This window comes from Dipodomys spectabilis, unplaced genomic scaffold, assembly GCF_019054845.1.
Source record: "Dipodomys spectabilis isolate Male_0828 unplaced genomic scaffold, ASM1905484v1 ptg000001l, whole genome shotgun sequence".
NCBI lineage: Eukaryota > Metazoa > Chordata > Mammalia > Rodentia > Heteromyidae > Dipodomys > Dipodomys spectabilis.
This window is the reverse complement of record NW_024870678.1, coordinates 3,127,065-3,154,078: the sequence shown is the minus strand read 5'-3', so window position 1 is coordinate 3,154,078 and position 27,014 is coordinate 3,127,065. Positions and strand designations below refer to the sequence as shown.

Sequence of the window (27,014 nt, the reverse complement as noted above, 5' to 3'; positions counted from 1 at the left end):
TCCTGGGGTTTGAACTCAGGGCCTGGGCACTGTCCCTGAGCTTTTGTCCTGAAGACTAGCACTCTACCACTTGAGATATAGCTCTATTTCCAGCTTTTTGGTAGTTAACTGAAGATAAGAGTCTCATGGACTTTCCTGCCTGAGCTGGCTTCAAACTGCACTCCTCATATATCAGCCTTCTGAGTAGCTAGGATTACAGGTGTGAGCCACCAGCAATAGGCAGGAGAATTTATTTTCAAAAGGCTTTTTATGAGTTATACTCTAAGGTCACCAGTTCCTAATGTTAGTATTATTTGTCTGTAGGTTCAGACCTTGGTAAAAGAGAAACTTTCCTGATTCAAAAAGTAGTAATTGCACACAGTAAAACAAACAAACAAAACCCCAATAACCAAACATAAGCAATATAATAAATTAACAAAAACACAACAATATGCCTAGGGATCAAAATAAGCACAAATAGCTAAGAGACTTAAGAATTATAGACAGCATTGTTGTTAAAAGAAGAAGAAAGTATATTTTATTTTCTTGTTGCTACTTGATATTTTGATAAAGAAAAAAAATACATACATATTCATTTGGTCTAGCTCATCTTCCATCGCCATTAAAATTTCAGACAAATTGTCACAAACGGAAATGGACTTTCCTGAGTCACAAGGTACAGTTTTACCCTGGGAAGCTGTTCTGGCAGGCTTGTGGAGGCGTCTTGGCTCAATCACCTGAACAGGTTTCTGATGATGTGGGCCATGGTGATACATCATCTGCAGAAGGGTTTGTATACCTGCATTCACAGAATAGCCTGCACTGGCCGACTTAAAGGGAAAAGAAATAGCTGAAAACAAATTTAAATGGCTGATGGTATTTAAATAGTACTTAACAGTAATTTAAAGCAGAATTTTTTTTATACTATTTTCATTTTTATCCTCTTACCTTTTCAGGTACAAAAGGTGGTGCTCTAAGCTTTGAATACATTTGCTGTGATGGGCTTCTTTTTAAAGTTTTCTAAAAATTGATAAGAGAAAAAGTATACAAAAACATTATTTAAAAGTATTTTTGTGATAAGAACTCTTAAAATTCAATATTAAGCAGAAGTGACTATTTGAAAACAGGCAAAAGACATGGATAAACATCTCACTGGAGAAGACATACAGATGGAAAATAAATGTGAAAAGACAGCCAGTATCATTAGGCACTTGGGAAATACAAGATAAAATTACATTGCATACCTACTAAATGGTGAAAATAAAAAACAGTGATGACATCAATGGTGGCAAAGACACAGAAAAAACTGGATCACTCATATGTTATTGGTGGGAATACAAATGGTAAATAGTCACTTTGGAAGGCAGTTTGGCAATTTCTTACAAAAGACTATGTCCTAAGTGTATGCTTGGGGATTTGTCACAGAGAAATAAAAGGTGATGCTCAGACAAAAACCTGCAAATAAATGTTCACAAGAGCTTTATTTGTACAGTCTTAAATATGAAACAACCTAAATGCCCTTTAACAAGTGAATGGTTAAACTGGTAGGTTCCTAAGATTAAATAGTATGTAGATCTACTGTAGTGAATACCTCGGCTGGATCTCCAGGGAGAAAATAAGCAGAATCAGAAATTACATACTACATGATTCCATTTATAAATTTTTTTTTATTTTGATGGTACTTGGGTTTCAACTCATTGGCCTCATGCTTGCTTGGCTCGCTTCTTGCTCAGCTGGTATTTTACCACCTGAGCCATGCCAGACTTTTGCTGGTTATTTCAGAGATGGAATCTTATAAACTTTTCTATCTAGGCTGGCTTTGAACTATAAACTTCTCAGAACAGATCAATCTCCGGAGTATCTAGATAATCATAGTCATAAGCTACCAGCACCGGGCTATAAAACATTCTTGACATTGTAAGGTATGGCTCAAGTGGTATCGTTCTAGCCATGAGCAGATAAAACCGAGCAAGAGCTTGAGGACCTGAGTTCAAACTCCAGTACTAGCAAGCACAATAGTAAAATAAAATAATCATTCTTGACATTAAAAAAAAAACTATAAAGATGATGAATAGATTAGAAGTTTCCAGGGGTCATGGAGGGGTATATGTGGCTAAAAGGTCTTGTAGTAGTGGACAAGTTCTGTATCTAGATTGCTTCGATGGCTACACACCTAATAAAACTATATAAGACTACCATGGTGTTGTCAGTTACCATTTGAACTGCAGCTTGAATTATGACCCTACTCTCAGAACCTTTCAATAGTTTCCAACTGCTTATAAAAGCTAACATGGCATTGAAAGTGAGCCATAATCTCATTCCAAGCTATATATATTTTTGTTGTTGTTGGTCGTGGGGCTTGATCTCTGTCCCTGCACTCTTCAGCTTAAGGCAAGTGCTCTACCGCTTGAGCCACAGTGGCACTTCCAGTTTTCTAGTGGTTTATTGGAGATAAGAGTCTCACGGTCTTTCCTGCCTGGGCTGGCTTTGAGCCTCAATCCTCAGATCTCAGCCTCCTGAGTAGCTAGGATTACAGGCATGAGCCATCAGCGCCTGGCCAAGCTATAATTTTAACTTTAATTTTTATTATAACCCTATAAAAATCTACGACCAAACTACTACCTACTACTGTGGTAAAACAAACCATTTTCTCAGACTGTATGCTTCCTCATCTCAGTCTATTTTGTTATACCTTCATTAAATTTTATTATACTGTGTAATATTATTTATTATTATTTCTCCAAACTTCCTACCCACCCCATTCATCAAAATGTATGATTTGAATGTGCAATTCAAGATATAGAGAAACAGTTCGGAGATAAGCAGGTTCTCAGAGGCCTCTTAATCTGATCCAACCATCAGCAACTTTACTGCTTTTTCCATCTTTTGGGGGGTTTGAACTCAGAGCCTGCACACTGTCCCTGAGCCTCTCTGTGTTCAAGTCTAGCGTTCTACCCCTTGAACCACAGCACCACTTCTCCCTTTTTTTGAGTAGTTTATTGGAGATAGTCTCACTGGCTTTCCTGCATGGGCTGGCTTTGAACTGCCATCTTCAGATGGCAGCCTCAGTCTCCTGAGTAGCTAGGATTACAGGCATGAGCCACCAGCACCCAGCTTCTCTATTTTTTTTTTTAAAACAACAACAAAACTTTATTACTTGCATACCCTATGAACTTGGGATTTGAACTGAGTACTTTTATAACATGAATTTGCTGTTACACTGTTCTTTTTCAGGAGCTACCTTTCCATTATTTCTTTTGTCTTTTCCCTGTATCATTTACAATAAGTAAGTTCAAATATTTCCACTAATTTCTCAGATAAAGGGTGCCTCCCGCCAACATACAACATGTTAATGGGTGGGGATGAAGCTCAGTGGTTAAGTGCTTGCCTGGAATGTGCTTACATAACACATATACTGACATGTACTGTCAAAAAAGAAAATTATTTGCTTCACTTGTAAATTACTTCCAGTTTTTCTAAACAGCTTAGTTTCAAAGCTCATCGTACAAATAAGATATATTTAAGGAAGGAAATAAACAAAAATACATAATAACTTGGAAGGTTTTCATCATTAGAGTTAGAAAATTCTTTAAAAGGAAAAATATACAAATTACAGCCAGAGTATTCAAAGTAATTGTTTTGGCTTTTTTCTTTCAACAGCAATTCTTATTTATAAAATGAAAGACCAGCTAAACTAGATATGGTGACATATACTTGTAATTCTAATACTTGACAAAATGAGGCAGGATCGTCAAAGTTCAAGACTGGCCTAGACTACATAGCAAAACCCTGTTTTGAAAAGAAAGAAAGAGTAGCAAAATATAGTAGCAAAAATTAAGTACAGCTAGGCATTGGTGGCTTATGCCTATAACACTAGCTACTCAGGAGGCTGGGATCTGAGGATCATGTTTCAAAGCTAGCCCACGCAGGAAAGTGTGTGAGACTCTTAACTCCAATGAATTACCAAAGAAGCAGGAAGTGAAGCTGTGGCTCAAGTGGTAGAATGCTAGCCTTGAGCAAAATAAGGTTGAGGACAGTGCCTAGGTCCTGAGTGTAAGTCACAGGACCATCACAAAAGAAAAAGAAAAAAAAAGTTAAGTATATAATGTGCCCTTATTAAACCCACCAGGTAAGCATTATAATTCTGAAATAGTATCCCTGATGCCCCAAACATATGGTATGCACATTCAGTATATGCATATGCAATGAATTCCATAACTATGAGTAAAAGGGATTAAGCTGGGCAAGGTGTCAAATAGCTGTCATCCCAGTGCTCAGAAGGTGGAGACTGGAGGATAAAGAGTTTAAAGCTAGATTGGGCTCCAAAAAGAAAAAACAAACAAACAAAAAAACAAGAACAACCTTTTTCTACATGCATATATTAAGTAAAACTGCATTCAGGATTTATTGTTATCATCATTTATTGTTCTATTTTTGTCCTCCTTTTAAATGTATCACAAAATACATTTCTTTAAGAGTTTAAAACAGCAAAATGCTTGTCTTTCTACAAAAAACTGAATTGCTTCCTAATATTTTATGAAGACAGCTACCATTATCACTTGACTCATTTCATGGCCTCTTATGAATCCCTTCAAAACCTTTATGAAAATAGGAAGGCAGAAAGATTAAAAGGATGAATAAGTGAATAGTAGAAAATAAGAAAAAGTTGTTTAGGAAAAAAGCTCTACATGTATACCTTTGATGACTTCTTCTTTTCCCTGGAGAGTTTTGAATTTGAAACTGAAGACATTAAAATTTTACTGATTTCAAGCCCAGTTTGAAGCTATAATATTAAAGAAACATAAAATTAATCAGCAACAAGTGTTTTCACATATTATGAAAGGTCAAGTGTCAGTTTATAAGTATAAAAAAGCTTTTTGAGAGACAGGTAACTCTGACAATATGCCTCTAATCTCAGCCAGCTACTTAGGAGACTAAAGTGAAAGCATTTGCATAAGTCTGTAAGTTCAAGATCTTCCTAGGCAGCAGACTGACACTTTACCTCAAAAATCAAAACAAAGCAAACGCCAAAAAAAAAAAAAAAAAAACCTCCAGCTTTGTGAGGATGAAAACTACTACTCTGTGGTGTGTATGTGTGTGTGTGTGTGTGTGTGTGTGTGTGTGTATGTGTGTGCGCACACACGCGTGCACATGTGCTGTATAAAGGTCATAGGTCTATGGTAATTTCATACTTTTTGTTTATAAAAAATATTGTATATATGACATGTAGATATATCTCAAACTGAAAATAATCTGTTGTAGAGGTTATTTCAACTAAGAATTATGCACTAGAAACAACTTTTGGAAATGCTTCCAAGTATATTAATACCTGGTTAAGAATTTCATTATTACAGCAAAACAGATGAAACTAAACATCAAGGAGAGCAGAAATTTAGCATCTAGAATACAGGGTTCAATTAAGTATAGTAAAACAGTAAAACATGTAACTCTACCAGGGTAGATTAAATAATGCTATTTACCTTAGAAGCTTTGTCTTGAAACAGTTTACGATGATGTTCTTCTTCCCTAAGCTTTTCCTCTAGATATTTAATCTTGTCCTGTAGAAGAATAAAAACTTGGGGATTTTGTTGAATGGCAACTCCTTTGCACAACTACTTAATGGTAATAAAAATATTTTGAGGGGATTATTCTATAAAAATTAGAGCCAAATAAATATTCTTTGTTCCCTTCCCAAACAGAATCCCATGGCTCTTGCTTTTTAAGAGTTGGAAAGTTAAAGCAAAGAATAAGAAAAAGAAAAAACATGTTAAAGATTTTTCTTGGCTTTCTTCCTATACTTTCTTACCTGTTATAATATAAGGAGAACAAAGCAAAAACAAAGAATGTATACACCTACAGACTTTCTTAACTTAACTTGCATCAACAAAACCGTAACAATGAAATCTTCAGGGTATTATAGGTATGGAAGGTCAAATAAGTATGGTTTTGGTCTCAATGGTCCATTCAAACAGAAAAATAACAGTGTCTACCATGTGTATGTAAGAATATAGTTCCTGAGAGAAGATGGGCCATAGACAGAAATATAAAATATAATCCTTGTTATTTAAGAGCACATAGGAAAACAAGAATAACTTACATGAAACAATAAAACAACAAAGCAGTGAATGAGATTTGACAGGGGCCATATATCCATATATATGTATATACATATATATACATGTATGTATCATATATATAAAGAATTACATCTTATATATCTATCATGTAGTTCAGAATAGGAGGATAGTATTATTTCAAAAGAAGAACTTTCTGAGTATTATATAACAACGGAAGCTTTCAAAGAAGGAAAAGAACTTTGAGGGAATCTTGTTAAATGAGGAAGGCAGGGTGGGGTAGAGAGGAAGAGAACCTAGGATAGGCATAACTTGACTGCGAATGGTAAAAGATGGTATTTTCAATATATGTTAGGCAAGTTATCTGACAAATGAAAATGTCTTGTCATCTTAGAAGTCAAAATTACAATTTCACATAAAAAAGCAAGCTCATTCATGTCATGACAGAACAGTGGTTCTATATGGAAGAATTAATATCTATATTACTCAAAGTTGTGCATGATGTTTTATAAATCTAAGATTTACTGTATATTCATATACAATGCCAGTTTGTGTGTGTGTTTGATATTAAATCAAAGATTTCTGATCATCACTTCAAAGAAATAAGTAGAAGCTTACCTCAGCAGTTTTTTGAGTTGTTGTCAATCTAATGCATTCTTTCTCTAAGACATTGAGCTTTTCAAGTTTTGCATGTAGCTTCATCTGATCTTGTTCTTTTTCCTTTTGAAGCTGGGCCTGGAAAGATTAAAAATAAAACCTGCATTTGGCAAGTGATACAAATGGATCAGAGTTTCTGAGAATTCAAAGCAATATGAATGTATATAAGAAGCATGCACATACTTGGATATACTTCAAGTGCTTACAAGCAAAAACAAGAAAATCAAATACTTTCAAGGAGAAAATATGTGCAAAAACGATGTGAGACAAAAGCATTGATAGAATAAACTCTTCTATAAGTAAGTATATAATAATTTTACCAAGGACAATTCACAAAGTGGCCAAACCCATTCACTGACATTCTAACAGAAAAGCAACTATCAGAGGATACATAAAAAGAACACAGAATACAGGAAATTATACATATGCATAACTCTGTACTGTTTTGTAATGGTGTTTATCATCACATTAATCAAAATAAGAAGAACAACTACAAAGGGACAGGAAAGAACTTTGCTAAATATTTCTAAACCTAAAATGGTTCTAAAAGATAAGTCTATTGAATAAAACAAAAAAAAACAACCAAATAATGAATCCATCCACTAATGAACAGTCTTAATGATGTATCATTTCATGTTTAGTTTCATAAAAATAGAAAAAAGTGGGACAGAATAATAATTTGAAAGTGCTAAAAGCATTCCAAACTTAATGAAAAATACTGACAGATTAAAAACTCTTGAAAATCCCAAGTGGATAAATACACAGAAACCTTAGAAACATCACTGTCAAATTGTCATTAATGGAACATCTTAAAAGCAGCCTGGAAAGTGTGACATGTTACACATAGAAGAATGACGATAAAATGCTCACTGGACACTATGAAAGCTAGGAAACAACTGAAACAAAATCATTAATGTGCTCAATTTTTAAAAAGCTTTCATTTAGAATTCTATTCTCAGTAAAAATGTCCTTGGCAAGGGCTGGGAAGGTGGCTCAGTGGTAGAGTGCTTGCCTTGCATGCATGAACTCCTAGGTTCGATTCCTCAGCACCACATACGCAGAAAAAGCTAGAAGTGGCACTGTAGTTGAGGGACAGTGAGCCCAGCCCAGAGTTCAGGCCCCATGACCGACCCCCCCAAAAAAATATATCAAAAAATATCGTTGGCAAATGATGGTGAAATAAAGACTTTTCTGGTTAGGTGCTGGTGGCCACAATCCTAGCTACTTAGGAGGCTGAGATCTAAGGATGAAGGTTTGAAGCCAGCCCAGGCTTTTCTGTAAAATTTTTATCTCCAAGTAACCAACAAAAAGCTGGAAGTGATGGTGTGGCTCAAGTAGTAAAGCGACAGACTTGAGTGAAAAAGCCAAGGGAGAGTGCAAGGCCCTGAGTTCAAGACCCCAGTTCAAGCCCCAGCAAAAAAGACTTTTCCAGATAAATGCTAAGAACTTTTAGCATACTCAGATTTTTCTTTAGACTGAAGGAAACTGGTTATCAGATGGGAAAATGAGTCCTACACACACACACACACACACACACACACACACACACACACACACACACACACAAAACAACACCACCAAAGGACTAGAAATGGTAAAAATGTGGAAACACACACACACACACACACACACACACACACACACACACACACACACACACACACACAAAACAACACCACCAAAGGACTAGAAATGGTAAAAATGTGGAAATATAAATATTTTCTTTTATTTTGGGGGGGTGGTGAGCAGTCCAGTCATGGGGCTTGAACTTAGGGCTCTTTAGTGCAAGGCTAGCACTCTACCACTTTGATTCACAGCTCCACTTTTCTTGTAGTTAGTTGGAGATAAGGTCTCATGGACTTTCCTGCCTGGGCTGGCTTTGAACCACAATTCTCAGATCTCAGTCTCCTAAATAGCTAGGATTACAGGTATAAGCCACCAGCACCCAGCATAAATATTTTCTTGCTTCTTTTCTTAAATATCTGACAATTTAAAACAAAATCAATAATAAAAGATGAGTTTCTAATATATGTAAAAGTAAAATGTACAAAAATTGTAGTAGATATGGGGATAAATAAAAGCATACTGTATGTAATAACAATCTGATATGTAAAGTATATTAATATTGTGCATAGCAGATTATGGTGAATTAATACTATGTATTTTAGTTCCTAGAGTAGTTTGTAAAAAAGAGGTCTAAATCTACTAATTGATTGTTTTTTTTATTTTTATCTTTTTTGAGACTAGGTCATCTCACAATGAATCCTTGATCTTTTTTTTTTTTTTTTTTTTTTTTGGGGGGGGGGGGGGTCCGGTTGTGGGGCCTGAACTCTGGGCCAGGGCGCTGTCCCTCAGCTCTTCAGCTCAAGGCTAGCATTCTACCACTTGAGCCACAGCGCCACTTCCGGCTTTTCTTTTTCCTGCTTATGTGGTGCTGAGGAATCGAACTCAGGGCTGCAATCATGGAAGGCAAGCGCTCTACCACTGAGCCACCAGCCTGAATCCTTGATCTTAAGATCCTCTTGTCTCAGTCTTCAGGTTGCTGAGATTATAAAGTTAAGCTACCACACTTGGTACAAGACAATAGAATTTAAAAATCACTGGAGCTGGGTGTGGTGGCCATGGCTGGTAATGGAGCTGGGTGTGGTGGCCATGGCTGGTAATGGAGCTGGGTGTGGTGGCCATGGCTGGTAATGATAGCCACTAAGAAAAGTATGGTAGGAGGATTATGACTTTCTTGGATGGGATAGGAATAGGAATGGGGTAAAACATAGCTCCAATGGCAGAGTACTAGCCTGATATTAAGAAAATTCCTCTCTACGGGGCTGGGAAGGTGGCTCAGTGGTAGAACGCTTGCCTTGCATGCCTGAGGCCCTGGGTTCGATTCTTCAGCACCACATAAGCAAAAAGAAAAAAGCTGGAAGTGGCGCTGTGGCTCAAGTAGTAGAGCGCTAGCCTTGAGCTGAAGAGCTGAGGGACAGCGCCCAGGCCCAGAGTTCAGGCCCCACAACCGGACCAAAAAAAAAAAAAGAAAATTCCTCTCTAAAAAGTCATAAAGGTTTTTCTGCATTTGTTTCTAAAATTCTCACAGTTTTGCGTTTTACACAGAAGTTTTCACATGGAATTGATTTTATGTATGGTATAAGGTAGGAATTCAGTTTTTTTTCCTCTCAGAGTTGAGCTATTTTCCAAGAATCATTTATTGAACAGTCTATTTCCTCAGTTGTCTACAATTGTATATTGAGTTTCTATACAAGAAAGATTGTTTCCAATCCTATTCCATCCCTTTATTCTAGATACTATACATGTGAATACTATATTATTTTTACTTGATAGCATTATAATTTGTTTTAATATCTACTTCAGCAAGACCCTCACCTTGTTCTTCAAAGCAGGTAAGGCTATTTATTCTTGGACCTTTGCTTTTCTGTATAAACACTAGAATCAGCTTAACCCAATAAAAGCCAGTGTTTGTATTTTTGCCCTTTTCTAAGATAATGTAAGAATATTAAAAGTATATTTATTTTTTCCTAACTTATAAGCTATTATCTAAAAGATTTTAATATTATATGTAAAATAGACAAAGAATTTTCCCTCAATATTTGTTGCTTTTTATTCCTTCTTCTACCTCTGTTCCTTTATAGAAAAGAAACCTCTAAGTATGTCCTTTCATTGTTCCCTTTTAGTAACAAATTATCTTTATCTTTTTTTTTTTTTTGGTTGGTCATGGGGCTTGAACTCTGGGCTTGGGCGCTGTCCCTGCACTCTTCAGTTCAAGGAGAGCACTCTACTGCTTGAGCCACAGTGCCACTTCTGGTATTCTAGTGATTTATTGGAGATAAGAGCCTCACAGCCTTTCCTGCCCCGGCTGGCTTTGAGTCGAGATCCTGAGATCTCAGCCTCCTGAGTAGTTAGGATTACAGGCATGAGCCACCAGCACCCGGCTATCTTTATCTTTTTTTTTGAAGATTAAACCTTGGGCTTGAATATACCTTGTTCTTGCTTTTAAATTTTCTTTTTGATTTAGAGTCTCACTAACTTTACCTGGGCTGAGCCTAATGTGCTCAGCCATTTATCTCCTGAAACTTTTTTGCTTCTGTTACTTTTAGGATAAAGTTGTGTGTTTATGCTCAGGCTAGTCTAAACTACAGCTTCCTATTTTCGATTCTCATGTCACTGGAATGACAAGTATGAACTGCCATACCAGCTATTTGTTGAGATGAAGTCTCATGAACTTTTGGCCTCAAATCATGACCCTACTCTGTCTCTACCTTTTCAATATTGAGACTTACAGATGTGAACCACTTGCCTTGTCTGCCTGGTTATCTTTGATTGATAGTTGCTCAGTGTATTGAAGAAATATTGGTAAAACTATTTTTGGGGGGGGGGGGTTGTTTTGTTTTTTGTTGGTCATGGGGCTTGAACTGTGGGCTGGGTGCTGTCCCTCAGCTTTTTAGTTCAAAGCAAGTGCTCTACCACTTGAGCCACAGTGCCACTTCCTGTAAAAATATTTTTTAAAACACTACTTATGTAAGATCACTTTAATCCAATTTCAGGGATGAAGGTTCTTTAGATCACCCTAATAACCTAAAAAAAGGACTATAGTTTGAGTTGTTTTCTTTCTGACTCACCTTTATAAAGCATCTAAAGCATAAGAGAGTTGCTAGGGTTCCTTCTCTTGATAGACCCTGTATTTTAATTTTAATTTTCTTAGCCCTAGATAGCTGTGAAAGGTAGCCCTTAGAAAAAAGGAGCCTTGAAAGGTCAGATCCAACTCCTCAGATGAAAGTCAGGTCCAACTCCCCAGACAAAGGATTTGAATTGGTGACTTTTTACTGCCTTATTTATTATCTAATGCTTTTATGTTTCCTTCTCCCTCCCTTCCATCTTCCTTTCTACTTAAAGCTGGAATATGCGAATTTTGTCATAATAAGTAATCCTCAAAAACATTAAATTATCATTCACTAGAAAATGTTTACCTGTTGTTCTAGGATCATAGTCTTTTCTCGCTCAACATTGAGAACCATTCTCTTTGTATATTCTAGTTGTTTCTCTAGAAGAGTACAACGAGACTGGGCTGCACTTAATTGTATACTTATATCTATAGATAAGAAAATAACAATCAGTCAATTAATTATCCCACATCATCAGAGATTTAGTTATGAGAAATGCACTATGCATATTCAATCACGAGCTAAAATTTCAAGGCTCCTTTTAGCTTTTAATATTGACTTTAAACATAAACTTTGCAAATACTTCATTTATTATACATAAGTGTATATTATCTTAAATGTCATTATCTTAAAAACCTACAGGGCGTAATTCTGAAAGTAGTGATTTGTGGCATGATTAATACCCCGGTTGTTCCTAGGAAACAATACCATCTACAAAAACAAGATGCAGGGAGTTCTCAAGATGGCGACGGGGCAGTAGGGAAACGCCACAGCTCTCTCCAACCAAAAAGAGAGTTCGAGTTCCAACCTTTAATCTCCCCAAGAGACCGACAACAACAAAAAGACGAACACTCAGAGAAAAACCAGAGGTGGAAAATAACAAAAAAAGAAAGAGAGGAAAAGAAGAATTTCAGAACAGAGAAGAGCGAAGACCCCTCCCCCAACCTTTACTGGCCGCGCGGCAGTGCGCCAAGCCGCCGGCCAGCCGGCCCGGCAGGGGCTGCCGGAGCCCCAGAGACACAGGGGGCTGCTTGCAGATCACCAGGTACCGGATTGCAGAACAGCGGATCGCCAGGAACAGAGAAACCTACCAGCCGGGAGTCTCCAGGAGGATCCCACCCCACCCATCACTCTCCACCGGAGCGGAGAGGCTCCATCCCGCCAAAGCCGCCCGGCACCAGCAGCGCCACAAAGGGACCTGTCGCGATCGCAACGACCCGGCGGGGGGCCGCCCAACCCAGCCCGCAACCACCCCAACTGAACTCGGACTGCAACAACAACTGACGGACTGCAACAACAACTGACGACCTACAGGGTGAGTACCCATCAGGGGACAGGGAATCCATCAAGGGAGACCAGAGCTGGAGGGAATCCCCAGACCCTGACCTAGACTCCCTACCCCAACACCCGGACCACAGGACCCACTAAAACTGGGAACTGTTCGAGAGCCCCACCAGCCGGTGGAGCACACTCTGCTGGCCAGGCCAGAGCAAGAGCGCCCCGGGAAGGGAGCTTAAATGCTCAAGCCAGGAACAGTGCCCCTGGGTCAAGACTACCAACAGTAGAAGAAATTTGAACTGTGTCCTCCAGGCTGCATAACCAAGGTGGTATACACATTAGCACAGGCGTAACAAGCGCGCTCCAGGCTGGGGCCGGAACCAGGCCAGGGGACCGGCGCCTGAACAAAGCAAAAAGGGTCAGAAGTGGGGCTGTGGTTCAAATGGTAGGGTGCCAGCCCTGAGCTGAAGAGCTGAGGGACAGCACCCAAACCTAGAGTTCAAGCCCACAACCAGCCCAAAACAAACAAAAACACATCAGGAGCCCATAGCAGACTCCAGTATTTGGGAGAGTGCATCCAGAGCATCTGATCTTCCCAAGAGCACCCGCAGGAGCAAACACAAGCAGTCTAGGCTGCTCAACCCTTCCAAAGGCGGGAATTGCTACAGCAGAGAGCTGAGAATCCTAAGTGAATAGCAGCTGGAAATAGGCTCCCAACAGAATCCAGATCAGACACAGACTCTCTCTACCAATAGAGAATCAACAACCAAGCAAAGACAGACACACCAAAACAAGATTGAAGAGCAGTCTCCTGAACCCCCATGCGAAAATCACAGAGAAAAATCACAAGGTTTACCACTACCCAGGACAGCAAGCTCACCTCAAAAGCCAGCAGCCACGCAGGGGAGAGCCCCAGTGGGAGCAAAGCAGGAATGGAAGACAAAAACTACATCCAAGGGTTGCTGGAGGCAATGACTCAAGAAATAAAGCGAGAAATGGATCAGAAATTGAAAGAGCACAAGGATGAACTATCAAAAGATATACAGGATATCAAACAAAAATTGGATGCAAAAATAGAAGCTGCACAAACCTCAGTAAGAAGTGAGATAAACGCCAAATTAGAGGTAATGCATACTGATATCACCTCATTGAGAGGTGAGATCAGTACTCTGAGAACCAACATTGAATCCATAAAGGGATCCATTTCCATCATGCAAACCACAATAGAAGCCACGGTCAACAGAGTGAATGAAATGGAAGGTAGAGTGTCAGATACAGAAGACAGAATACACCAACTGGACCAAAAAGTGACAGATATGGAAAAATCACTCAAATTAAACCAAAGGGAAATTCAAGAGCAAGCAGATAATGCTAAAAAATTTAACCTTCGCATAATCGGAGTGGACGAAGGTGAGGAATTCCAGAGCAAGGGAATGCAACACCTATTTAACAAGATAGTCAATGAAAATTTTCCCCACCTCAAAAACGACCATCTTAACTACATCACAAAAGCTTATCGAACACCCAACAAGCAAGATCCCAGGAGAAACACTTCTAGGCACATAATAGTAACAATGATGGATCTGAATAATAAGGAAACAATCCTGCATGCAGCAAAAATGAAGAAGGAGCTATACTACAACGGGAAAAAAATTAGAATCACTGCAGATCTCTCCACACAAACAATGAATGCAAGAAAAGCCTGGGAAAGCACCATACGAGCCCTGAGAGCCAATAACTGCCAACCCAGACTGATATACCCGGCAAAGCTAGCATTCACATTCGATGGAGAACTGAAAACTTTTAATAGCAAAGAAAAACTAAATGAATACATAAACATTAAGCCAGCATTACAAAGAATTCTAAGAGGGGGGACACAACCTGAAGAAAGCAACCAGGAACTGGGACCTGCCCCAAACAGGCATTACTCAAAGTCTAACTGAGCAAGCACAGGAGGAAAGGAAAGAAGAAAAACTTAGGAAAACGGAATGGCAGGGACAACAATGCATCTCTCTATACTTTCTCTTAATATAAATGGGCTGAATTCGCCAATTAAAAGAAAACGAACTGAGGACTGGATCAGAAAACAAGACCCATCCATCTGTTGCCTTCAGGAGACCCACCTCTCAGCCAAACATACAAACAAACTCAGAGTGAAGGGGTGGAAAAGGATCTACCAATCAAATTCCCCCAATAAGAAAGCAGGTGTAGCTATCCTGATATCTGACAAAATAAACTTTTCATTAAAATCAGTACAGAAAGACAAGGACGGACATTACATATTAATAAAGGGAACAATCCAAGAGGAGGATATAACCATCATCAACTTATATGCCCCAAATATCGGTGCACCCAGATATGTTAAACAAATGCTCTCAAACTTACAGAATAAAATAGATCCCAATACGATAATACTAGGAGACTTTAACACGCCACTCTCACCAAAGGACAGGTCTACCAACCAGAGGATTGGCAAAGAAGCTACCGAATTAAGTGAGGCCATACTTCAAGCGGAATTAACTGACATCTACCGAGTATTTCACCCTAAAACAACACAGTACACATTCTTCTCAGCAGCTCATGGAACTTTCTCCAAAATAGACCATATCATAGTTCATTCAAGGAACTTAAGCAAATACAAAGGGATCGACATAATCCCCTGTATCCTATCTGACCACAGTGGAATCAAGCTAGCTCTCAATAACAAAGCATACCGCAGAAATTTCTCTAATACATGGAAATTGAACAGCACACTCCTTAACAAGGCCTGGGTAACAGAAGAGATCAGAGAAGAAATAAAGCATTTCCTAGAACTCAATGAAAATGAAAACACCTCACAAAGAAACTTGTGGGACACAGCAAAAGCAGTCCTGAGGGGCAAATTTATTGCCCTCAGTGCCCACATCAAGAGAATGGAGACAGACCAAGTAAATAATCTCATGTTGCAACTAAAACAGCTAGAAAAACAAGAAAAAATGGGACCTAAAGCTACTAGACGAAGCCAGATAACCAAATTGAGAGCAGAGATTAACCAATTAGAAAATCAGAAAACCATAACCAAAATAAACCAAACAAAAAGCTGGTTCTTTGAAAAAATAAACAAAATTGATGGCCCGTTGGCAAGATTAATTAAAAAAAGAAGAGAGGAAACCCATATTAATAGGATTAGGGATGCCACGGGAAACATCACAACACGTACCCAAGATATCCAAACAATTCTAACAGACTACTTTCAAAAGCTATACTCTCTAAAGGAAGAAAATCTGGCGGAAATGGATGCATTTTTAGAGAAATACAAGTTACCCAAACTGAGCAAAGAAGAAGTTAACCAATTAAATAAGCCAATATCCTATAATGAGATACAGGAAGCTATCAAAAGTCTTCCAACAAAAAAAAGCCCAGGACCAGATGGATTCACAGCAGAATTCTATAAGACCTTTAAAGAAGAACTAATACCCATACTCCTCAAGCTCTTCAGAGAAACAGAGAAGGAGGGAGCTATCCCAAACTCATTCTACGAAGCCAATATCACACTCATCCCCAAACCAGGCAAAGACCCAACCAAAAAGGAGAATTACAGGCCAATCTCCTTGATGAACACAGATGCAAAGATCCTTAACAAGATTCTAGCTAACAGAATCCAGAAACACATAAAAAAAATAATACACTATGATCAGGTAGGCTTCATCCCAGAGACACAGGGATGGTTTAACATACGTAAGTCAATAAATGTAATCCAGCATATCAACAGAGCCAAGGTCAAGAATCACATGATTATCGCCACAGATGCAGAAAAGGCCTTTGATAAAATTCAACATTCATTCATGCTAAAAGCTCTGGAGAAAATAGGAATAGAAGGAACATTTCTAAAAACAATAAAAGCCATTTATGACAGACCAATAGCCAATATTATACTTAATGGGGAAAAGCTACAACCAATCCTCCTAAAAACAGGAACAAGGCAAGGATGTCCACTGTCTCCACTCCTCTTCAACATAGTCCTAGAACCCTTAGCCAGGGCAATAAGGCAAGAAAAAGACATTAAAGGGATCCGCATAGGGAAAGAAGAAGTGAAACTATCCCTTTTTGCAGACGACATGATACTATACCTCCACGATCCCAAAAACTCCATCCCCAAACTTTTAGAAATCATAAGTCACTTCGGCAAAATAGCAGGATACAAAATAAACCCACAAAAATCAGTTGCCTTCCTATACACTGATAACGCACAGGAAGAGAGGGAAATAAAGGGAGCAACCCCATTCACAATAACCTCCCAAAAAATAAAATATTTAGGAATTAACCTAACCAAAGATGTAAAAGAACTATTTAATGAGAACTATAAAAAGTTAAAGAAAGAAATTGCAGAAGACACTAGGAAATGGAAAGACCTCCCATGCTCCTGGATAGGCCGACTTAATATAGTAAAGATGGTGATACTTCCAAAATTAATATACAAATTCAATGCAATTCCTATTAAAATCCCAATGACGTACATCACTGAAATACAGAAAACAGTCCAAAAATTTATATGGAACAACAAAAGACCTAGAATAGCCAAAACAATTCTAGGGGATAAAGACAATATGGGAGGGCTATCCATGCCGAACTTCAAACTCTACTACAGAGCTATAATCACAAAGACAGCATGGTACTGGCACAAAAACAGACCCGAAGACCAATGGAACAGAATAGAAGATCCAGATATAAATCCACAGGCCTACAGCCAGCTGATATTCGACAAAGGAGCCAAAGACATACAATGGAAGAAACACAGCCTCTTCAACCGCTGGTGCTGGGAAAACTGGGCAGCCACATGCAGAAAACTAAAAGTGGACCCCAGCCTATCACCATGCACCAACATCAACTCAAAATGGATTAAAGACCTTAACATTAAACCTGAATCTCTGAAACTACTGCAGGACAGAGTAGGAGAGACACTTGAACTAATAGGCACAGGAAGGAACTTCCTGAACAGAGTCCCAGGGTCACAACAAGTTGGAGAGAGACTCGACAAATGGGACTACCTTAAAATAAAAAGCTTCTGCACAGCTAAATCTATCGCAACTAAGCTAGAAAGACAACCAACTAATTGGGAAAAAATATTTACCAGCAATATATCAGACAAGGGGTTAACATCCTGTATATACAGGGAACTCAAGAAACTAATCCCTCCCAAACCTAACAAACCAATTACTAAATGGGCAAGGGAACTAAAGAGGGACTTCTCAAATGAAGAAATAAAAATGGCAAAGAAACACATGAGGAAATGTTCATCATCCCTGGTGGTGAAGGAAATGCAAATAAAGACAACCCTGAGATACCACCTTACCCCAGTCAGAATGTCCCACATCCACAAATCAGCCAACGACAAATGCTGGAGGGGATGTGGAGAAAGAGGAACCCTATTACACTGCTGGTGGGAATGTACACTTATACAACCACTTTGGAAAGCAGTCTGGAGGGTCCTTAGAAAGCTAAAGATTGACCTCCCTTACGACCCAGTCATACCACTTCTAGGCATCTACCCTGAACAACAGGAACCAATATACAAGGACACGTGCACCTCCATGTTTATTGCAGCACTGTTCGCAATAGCTAGGATATGGAAACAACCTAGGTGCCCCACCACAGATGAATGGATCCAAAAATTGTGGTATCTATACACAATGGAATATTATGCAGCCATTAGAAATGACAAAATAATGGCATTTGCAGGGAAATGGATGGAGCTAGAAGGAATCATGTTGAGCGAGGTAAGCCAAGAACGAAGAGACAAACGGTACATGGTCTCCCTCATAAGTGGATGCTAAATCCAAAAGGTTAGTGATACGACAAAACTAACAGGACTTAAGAAACAAAGAACTCCCGCTCATCTGGTTGAACCACTACTAAATATCCTCATGCTGCTGATCACAAATATGGTATATAACATGTGAACACTGTTATATATTACAGACTGTGGTAGACAATTTGCTCCAGGGAAGTTAGAATGAACTTGTGACTTTGAAATTATGTAATCATTTAATCACAATCAAAAAAAAAAAAAAAAAAAAAAAAGAACCTCGGGGAAGGGAGGGAGGGAGGGGATGGTAGGGGGAAAACAATGGAGGGGGTAACAATGTTCAAGAGGAAGTGTACTCATAACCTCACTCATGTAACTGTGACCCTCTGTATAGTAGCTTTACAATAAAAAAAAAAAAAAAAAAAAAAAAAACAAGATGCAAAGTCTCTTAGCTTGGAGAATTCACAAATATGACCTCTACTATTTCCATTTTCCTCAGTTCCTGACTACTGGCCATTTGCCTAATTCTATAGGCATAAACAAACTTTATTTTTTAAATACCAGTCTTGGGGCTTGAACTCGGCCTGGATGCTGTCCCTCGGCTTCTTTGTTTGGGGGAGGGGAGGTTGGTAAGTTTTAAAAATTGTTATTATAAAGGTGATGTACAAAGGGATTAAAATTACTTAAACAGGTAAACAGTACAATTCTTTTTGGACAACGTCACTCCTTCTGTCACTCTCTCTCACTTTTTCCTTCCTGTCCCCACCCACAAGTTGTATAGTTCATTTTCCATACAGTACCATTGATGTGTTTGTTTACCCTTTATCCCTCCATTTGTGTTCCTGAACTAAAGGTTAGTGCTCTACCACTTGAGACACATCTCCACTTCTGGTGTTTTGCTGGTTAAGTGGACATAAGATGTCTCAGACTTTCTTCCCTGGGCTGGCTTTAAACTGTGATCTTCAGATCTCAATCTCTTGAGTAACATGGATTACAGGTGTGAGAGCCACTAATGCCTGGTTACAAACTATTTCTAATCATTTAACACTTTTATTTTCCCCAGCTCTTTCCTCCGGTGCCTTAGGAAAAAGCAACTCTCGTCATTTGTCATTTGTAATGTGAAACACAAACTTTAGCTTTGTTTATGTAGTCAGTATAGTGTTATAAGGAAAAGGACTATAAATTTCTAAGTAAATTATATGAGGAACTTATAGTCTAAATTGTTAAGTCTAATGTCCTTTTTGTAATTTCTACAAAAGCTTTTATTTACCTGCCTATTCTTCTAAATTAATACTTCTTCTCAAGTTAAAAAACTTCTTGTATTTATTTTTATCTTTTCATATTGTTAAATTATAATTATTGCTCTATATTTTAAAGCTTAAACATTAGCATTAACTGAAAATATTTTAATTATGAATTAAGCTGGTTTTGTTGCTTATTCTGAAAACATTCTAAACACATCTATCTAAAAGCAAATTTTATTTTACTTTCAAAAATTTATGAACTGGATGTAATAGAGATAAATTCAAAGTTATATTCATTTCCCACAAATATTAAAATGTCTGAGAACAAGTCTCAAGGTTTCAATTTACATGAGACAAAGATATTGTAATAAACTTTGGTAACCCCTCATTTGTGAGAAGTCTTGTATTTTTTACCCTTTTTCTGCTTTATCAGTTCCTGATGTGCCAGATTTCTCTTATTTGTTTCATTCTCCAAGGCCTTTTTGTATTCTGCTGCTTCTCTTGAGAGGATATTCAGATTATCTTCAGCTTGTGTTCTCTCTAGCTCTAAACGACGAATCTTTTCCTGAAGACTTTTTAAGGCTAAAATAAGAGCTGTTGAAAAATGATTTGCTTGATGTTATAAGTGAGTTTTTCAAAGATTAAAATCATACTAATACAGAATAATATTTTTAAAAAGCAGTTTATCTTTGTTAGTGTACAGAAAAATGTACAATGTATAGTCCTTATAAAAATAAAACATGGCGTGGGCCACCAGTGCCCGGATTGGACTCATAATTTTAATAAATTATTAAATCAAATTTAATTGACAAAATTAAATATATTAAGTTAATAAAATTAAATTTGATTTAATAATTTTAAGATTATCCTAAGTTTATATTTGAAAAGTTATAATGATATTTTGCAGTAATTGTATATAATGGTTTCTAAAAAGATTTTCAAGGATAATTTTGGATTTCTTCCATTTTCAAACCTAATCCTTGAATAAGAGAAAGCCCTACTTAACTCATCTAGATTGTTATCATCTAGCTTAGACCGATTCCAAATCTGGTCTTTTATTCTTCAGAGAGTATTTTTCTTTTTCTTTTTTTTGAATGAATCTGTGATATATATAGTTGGTTATATTAATATTCATCATATAGCTGAAGCTCAAACCAAAAATTTTAAATAACTTGTCTATGATCATTCTTAGAAACTTAGCAAAATAATCAAAATTGGAAGTTTTAGTAATACGAAATACACAATAACATACTTCATACTTAATTCTATATAAAAATCTTTCCTTAGTATTACCTTGGCTATTTGGACTCTGAAGCATTTTAGGAGAGATAACTTCTAAGTTCAGAGGGTAGCAACTCTGAGATGATTCATTCTGGGTGAATGGTGGAGCAAACACTCTTTCTGGAGGTTTAAGATAGCTTCCAACTACACTATGTACTAATTCAGAATCCATTATCTGTAGAAAATAAAGAAATGATACTAGAGTTCATAATTTCCTATTTGAAAAACAAAAGCATTGCATAAAAAATTCAGGTGAAACTTCAATATGGCATCATAATCATATACTATGGATTGTCACAAATTCAACTGTATTAAGCTCAGCAGTAACAGAAAAAATACTGCATAGATAGTATGTATAATTCTGCCTGACTTCTTCACAAAAAGAATGGCTCTAGGGCTTAAAAGGAAGAATTATTGTAACAAACATTTTCTTTTTCTCCTTTTTTTTTAAGGTGATGCTGGATAGAATCCAGGATTATATGCAGATTAGACAAACATTCTACCAGTAAGCAACATCTCAGGATCTTGGAAAGTATTTATTCCAAAAATAATACAGCCTTCAAATATAAGCCAACAATATAATCTAATTCTCAAATATCAATTGTTAGATGTTAATGTACTAGCTTCCTAAGGCATTTTCAAAAGTAATTTTGGCTATATGAAATTTCTGAATGTAATCCTTATTATCTAGTCCTGTTTTGTACATCAGTACATAAATCCACTAGAAGCTTGTTTTACATAAAGAGATGAAGATCCTGGGAGAAAAATAAAACTTACTCTGAAAGAAGATGAAACAAGTCCAAAAAATTCTGATGCAAAAATCTTACGTGGTTCAGGAGAGGAGTGATTCTGTGTTCAGTAAGGTGATGGTCATGCTAATTCTTTGTTAGTCTTGAGAAAAGAGAAGTCTGCAAGTAAAAACATAAGTATTTCATCACTGTATCTATAAATGAGATGGAGAGATAAATATAGAAGAAAGAAGAGCTGGAAGGAAAACATTCTTCATGTTATGACAGCAATTTCTGAAAATAATAGTAGTACCTAAACTCCAATCTCCATTCTTGCCTATCTGATCCAAGGGGCCTAGGTATATGTAATTAAAAAGCCCCAGAAATTCTTGTGGAACTTTTACATACCTGCAAGTATGAGTAAAAAGCTATTTAAAATACAGGCTTCATTTTTTTCCTGACTGAAAAAGTCTAGGGAAACTCAGGCTGTGTTAGAAACCATTTTTGACATCTTATAAACAACAAAGGAAATGATACATTATTATTATCATCATCATCATCATCCTCCTCCTCATCATCATTATTGTCAGTCGTGGGGCCTGAACTCTGGCCCTGGGCACTGTCCCTCAGCTCTTCAGCTCAAAGCCAATGCTCTACCACTGGAGCCACAGCGCCACTTCCAGCTTTTTTTGCTTATGTGGTGCTGAGGAATTGAATACTGGGCATCATGCATACAAGGCAAGCACTCTACCACTGAGCCACCTTCCCAGCCCATGGCACATCATTTTTATGGTGTATAAAATTACTATACCTTAATTGGCTGCAACCAAGGAACTACTATATAAACAAACTATAACTTCAAAAGAATGTTCTAGATGCAAAGCATTTTTTTTTCCTGTTTTGGGGAAAAATATTTTTTCTACTTTTAGCTTGAGTTTGAACTCAAGGTCTCATGATTGTTCAGCTTAATTGCTCAGCTAGCCCCTCTACCACTTGAGCCATGCCTCCAGCCTGGTTTATTTTTGCTAGTTATATTAGTGATGGAGACATTCAGACTTTTCTGCCTGGTCTGGCTATGAACTGTGAGCATATGGACCTCAGCCTCCTGAGTAGCTACGATTACAGGCATCAGCCAAATTCAGTCTTTTTGTTTTAAACCTATAGAAATAAAAGCCTATAGATGGTAGATAATTTTTTTAAATTTATCATAACTCAAGCTTCCCACATCCCAACATTTATGTAGCTAGAGAAAACAGGACTGATTTATATCTATCTAAACAAAAGCAACCTTAATGGATCGTCAAAAGGAAAATATCTCCTAGAGAGAAATAGGATATGAGAAACACTAAGTCAAAAATAGAACCATGTAATTTCATTAAAAGTACAAGGAGGTCTTAGAGGCTATCTTTTCTAGCCCTATCTTTCATTACAAACTTAATCCCTACACAGGTCATCTAAACTCTGTTCATAGTCAGAGAGACAGAGCTGTCTTCAAGTTGAATTGAAAGCTGCCTTCTCTGACTTTTAGACTGAACAGATTTGAGGAAGTATAGCTCCTATACTTATCAATGTATATGTTATACTGAATATTTACAACTATAATATCACACATTAAATTTTATAGCATCAAAAGTAGATTGCAGAAATTAGAATGCTAGATAATTCTTTGCTATTATCATTTTCATCACTGTACAGTGATTGACTGTACAGTCAATCCCCCCCCTTTTCTTTGGCCAGCCGTGGGGCTTGAACTTTGGGCTTGGGCGCTGTCCCTGAGCTCTTCAGCTCAAGGCGAGCTGCTCTACTGCTTCAGCCACAGCGCCACTTCTGGTTTTCTAGTGGTTTATTGGAGATAAGAGTCTCACTGACTTTCCAGCCCAGGCTGGCTTTGAACCGTGATTCTCAGATCTCAGCCTCCTGAGTAGCTAGGATTACAGGCATGAGCCACCAGCACCCATCCTTCAATTTCCTTTTTAAATATCTTTATATATATTATATATAGTATATATATATATATATATACTATATATATTGTCCTTTGATAATTTTAGGAATTGATTTTGCAGTTTGTGGCTTTTGCTGACTTCCATTTAGAGTGGTTGGTTTATTCATGTTTAGTGCTTTCTGGATTTTTTTGTTTTTTTGAGACAGGGTATTACTACATAACCTAGGCTGCTCTTGATTCTTCTGTTTGAGCTTTTTGAGGGCTGGGATTACAGGTATGTACAGTATGTCAGGCTTGTGATTTTTAAATTCACATTTCCTAGAATTAAGAAATTTAGTATTTAAAACATTTTTCATATGAGGATGTAGGTCACTCACAAACTGCTTTCCTAGCATGAACAAGGTCTTGGGTTTGATGCTCAGCATGGCAAACAAGAACACAGAACAAATCAAAACAAAAACCCCCTCCCTCCAAGACATAGCCACTACTTTTCTCCAGAAAAGATTTCTATTTGTTTCAGGCAAGTTCTTGGGACGATAAAAATCTAAAGTACTCAAAAATCTAAATTAAAATCCAGATAGATGTTTTGGGGGAGTGGTGGGGATTTTACATTAACATTTTGTTCTGGGGTACAGTAGAGTGTGAAATCTAACTTCAAATCAACATGAGCAAAGTAAGGACTGTGATGATTTCTCAGCACAAAAGTCTACTCCAAACAAAGTCAAGAGTGAGATGGGAGAATCACTCTGAAGAGCCAGTTATTTTCCAAAATCATTCACAGAAAATTTTACTCTTTGGAGATCCCGGCTTTTTGCTGAAATGTCCAAATGTATCATAATGCTCAGGCTCAGACTTCTCTGTCATTTGCAAACACTTCCTTCTTAGGTTCTGGGACATGAAGGATCAGAAAGCGCCTTTGGGCTAAAAGGATCTCAGGGCTCATTTATCCCAATGGAAATTGGCTTTCTCATTATAGCATCAGGGTAACTCAGCTATGCTATAAAATTTAAAACAAACAAACAAACAAAAAAACCAACCCAAGTGCTGAGAGCTCATGCCTTTAGATCTGAGGGTCATGGTTCAAAGCCAGCCCAGGCAGGAAAGTCTGTGAGATTCCTATCTCCAATGAACTAACAAAAAAAGGCAGACTCAAGTGGTATAATGTTAGTCTTGAGCACAAAAGCTTAGGGACAGGGTCCAGGCCCAAGAGTTCATGCCCCAGCACATACACAAAAATTTTTTTTTCTTTTTTTTTGCTTATGTGGTGCTGGGGAATTGAATCCAGGGCCTCATGCATGCAAGGCAAGCGCTCTACCACTGAGCTACCTTCCCAGCCCCACACAAAAAATTTTATAGAGGTTTTTTTTTTTTGTATTGTATTTTTTTTGTATTTTTTATTGTATTCTTTATCAGAAGTTTCTTTGAACATCTAATCTGCCACATTGCTTGAAACAATATTTGGCAATAGATTCATACACACATTAAAGATATTAACTGTTCTAGAAAAATCAGTTTTAGTTAGACAAACATTTTTGCTTCAAAGGGGAAAAAGTCTGTATCTTTCCATTGTAGTAACAGATTCACAATCTACTTTGTATTGTAAAACTGCTTTCATCAGAATGAATTTAATGATTATTATCTGATCAATAGTTCATTAGAGTTTGTTAGCAGGATTCAAATAATACAGTATATTGTAAACAATCTGTAGACTGAGAATAAGTATCAGACAAAATTCATATTCTAAAGTATATTATAAATTCAACTTTAAAAAATATGCAATGAGGATGGGCACTGGTAGCTCACACCTGTAATCCCAGCTCAGGAGGCTAAGATCTGAGGATCATAGTTTGAAGCCAGTCCAGGCAGTAAAAGTCTGTGAGTCTCCAATTAACCACCAAAAAGCCAGAAGTGGAGCTGTGACTCAAGCAGTAAAGTACTAGCCAGCTTTGGTCAAAAAGTTCAGGGACAGGGGCTGAGAAGGTAGCTCAGTGGTAGAGCGCTTGCCTTGTATGCATGAGGCCCTAGGTTCGATTCCTCAGCACCACATAAGCAGAAAAAAAAAGCCGGAAGTGGTGCTATGGCTCAAGTGGCAGAGCGCTAGCCCAAGTTCAGACCCCAAGACCGGACCCCCTTCCCCCCAAAAAAAGTTCAGGGACAGTGCCCAGGCTCTGAGTTCAACCCCAGGACTGGCACAAAAATAACTAAATACATAAATAAATATGTAAAATGCAATGAATTTACAAAAAGACCCATAGCCATTAAATTCTAAATTCTAAGGCATTATAATATTTCAATGACTACCATGTAAAATGTTGTATGCAATAGCAGCAAATCTCTTATTTAAATACTGATCATTTGATATTCAAAAAATGATTTTTTAACATAAGTTATAATTAACTTTAAAGCTATGTCTTGCTGGATTGGGGGAAAAATACACTATCATTTTGCATCCTGGGAAAAAATCCTAAAGTGTTTTCTCAATGTATTCCTTGTAAGATACAACAAATTAATAACTATATAGTATAAAAACCAACCAGTAACACTTTGATTAGATGATTAAAATGAACATCACTTATGATAACTAGTGGATATCATGTGTCCCTGAATATGAAACCCTGAAAAACACAGTATCATCTAGGCAGCATTACTACCAATATATTACTTGAATCTCAGCATGGGGAAATGCCACACAAGCCTCAGATGAAAAACATTCTATTTTTAATGTAGGGAGGGATGTTTTCATAGGAAATGTTGACATCAGTCAAGACCCCAGTGGCTCATACCTGTAATCCTAGCTACTCAGGAGGCTGAGATCTGAGGATTGTGGTTTGGAGCCAGCTTGGGCAAAAGACTCCATGAGACTCTTATCTCCAATAAACTACTCAGAAAATGCCAGAAGTGGCACTGAGGCTCAAGTGGTAGAGCGCTAGCCTGGAGCAAAAAGCAGCTCAAGGACAGCACCAGGCCCTGAGTTCAAGCCCCAGTCAGGCAATAAAAAGGTTGCTATCATGACAGTATGAATCCAAAAGAAATAAAAAGATACTAAGCTACTAGCTACTAAGAAGGATGAGATCTGAGGATTGCAGTTTGAAACCAGACTGGGCAGGAAAGACTGTGAGACTCTTTATCTCTAATAAATTATTTTAAAAGCTGGAAGTAGAGCAGAGTGCTAGCCCTGAGCTAGGGACAGTGCGTAGGCTCTGAGTTCAAGTCTCAGAACTGGCACCAAAAAAAAAAAAAGAATTTACATACAAAGAATACTATGGAGGACAAGGGAGAGATTGTCTAACTTTCCTTGATTGACACATGTCAGAAACAGTTTATTAGAGGAATTTAGGCAAATATGGCAGAATGGACATATATATGGATT

At 37.6% G+C, this 27,014-nt stretch overlaps 1 protein-coding gene across 3 annotated transcripts in view; it reads right to left on the bottom strand.

Moving 5' to 3' along the window:
- Positions 1–27,014, bottom strand: part of Cep57l1 (centrosomal protein 57 like 1) — a 51,449-nt gene that overhangs the window by 5,026 nt on the left and 19,409 nt on the right. The window contains exons 2-10 of one of the 3 annotated variants that reach the window (XM_042675867.1): positions 21,749–21,879; positions 20,984–21,146; positions 20,105–20,284; positions 11,690–11,811; positions 6,672–6,788; positions 5,460–5,537; positions 4,676–4,762; positions 928–999; positions 568–809 (exon numbers count right to left, since the gene is read on the bottom strand). In XM_042675867.1, coding sequence (XP_042531801.1) covers positions 568–809; positions 928–999; positions 4,676–4,762; positions 5,460–5,537; positions 6,672–6,788; positions 11,690–11,811; positions 20,105–20,284; positions 20,984–21,143 — 1,058 coding nt within the window. In that variant the 5' untranslated portion in view covers positions 21,144–21,146; positions 21,749–21,879. Of the gene's footprint in view, positions 1–567; positions 810–927; positions 1,000–4,675; positions 4,763–5,459; positions 5,538–6,671; positions 6,789–11,689; positions 11,812–20,104; positions 20,285–20,983; positions 21,147–21,748; positions 21,880–27,014 lie in introns of those variants that run through there. The other 2 variants (XM_042675956.1, XM_042676041.1) reach the window with 2 other exon arrangements.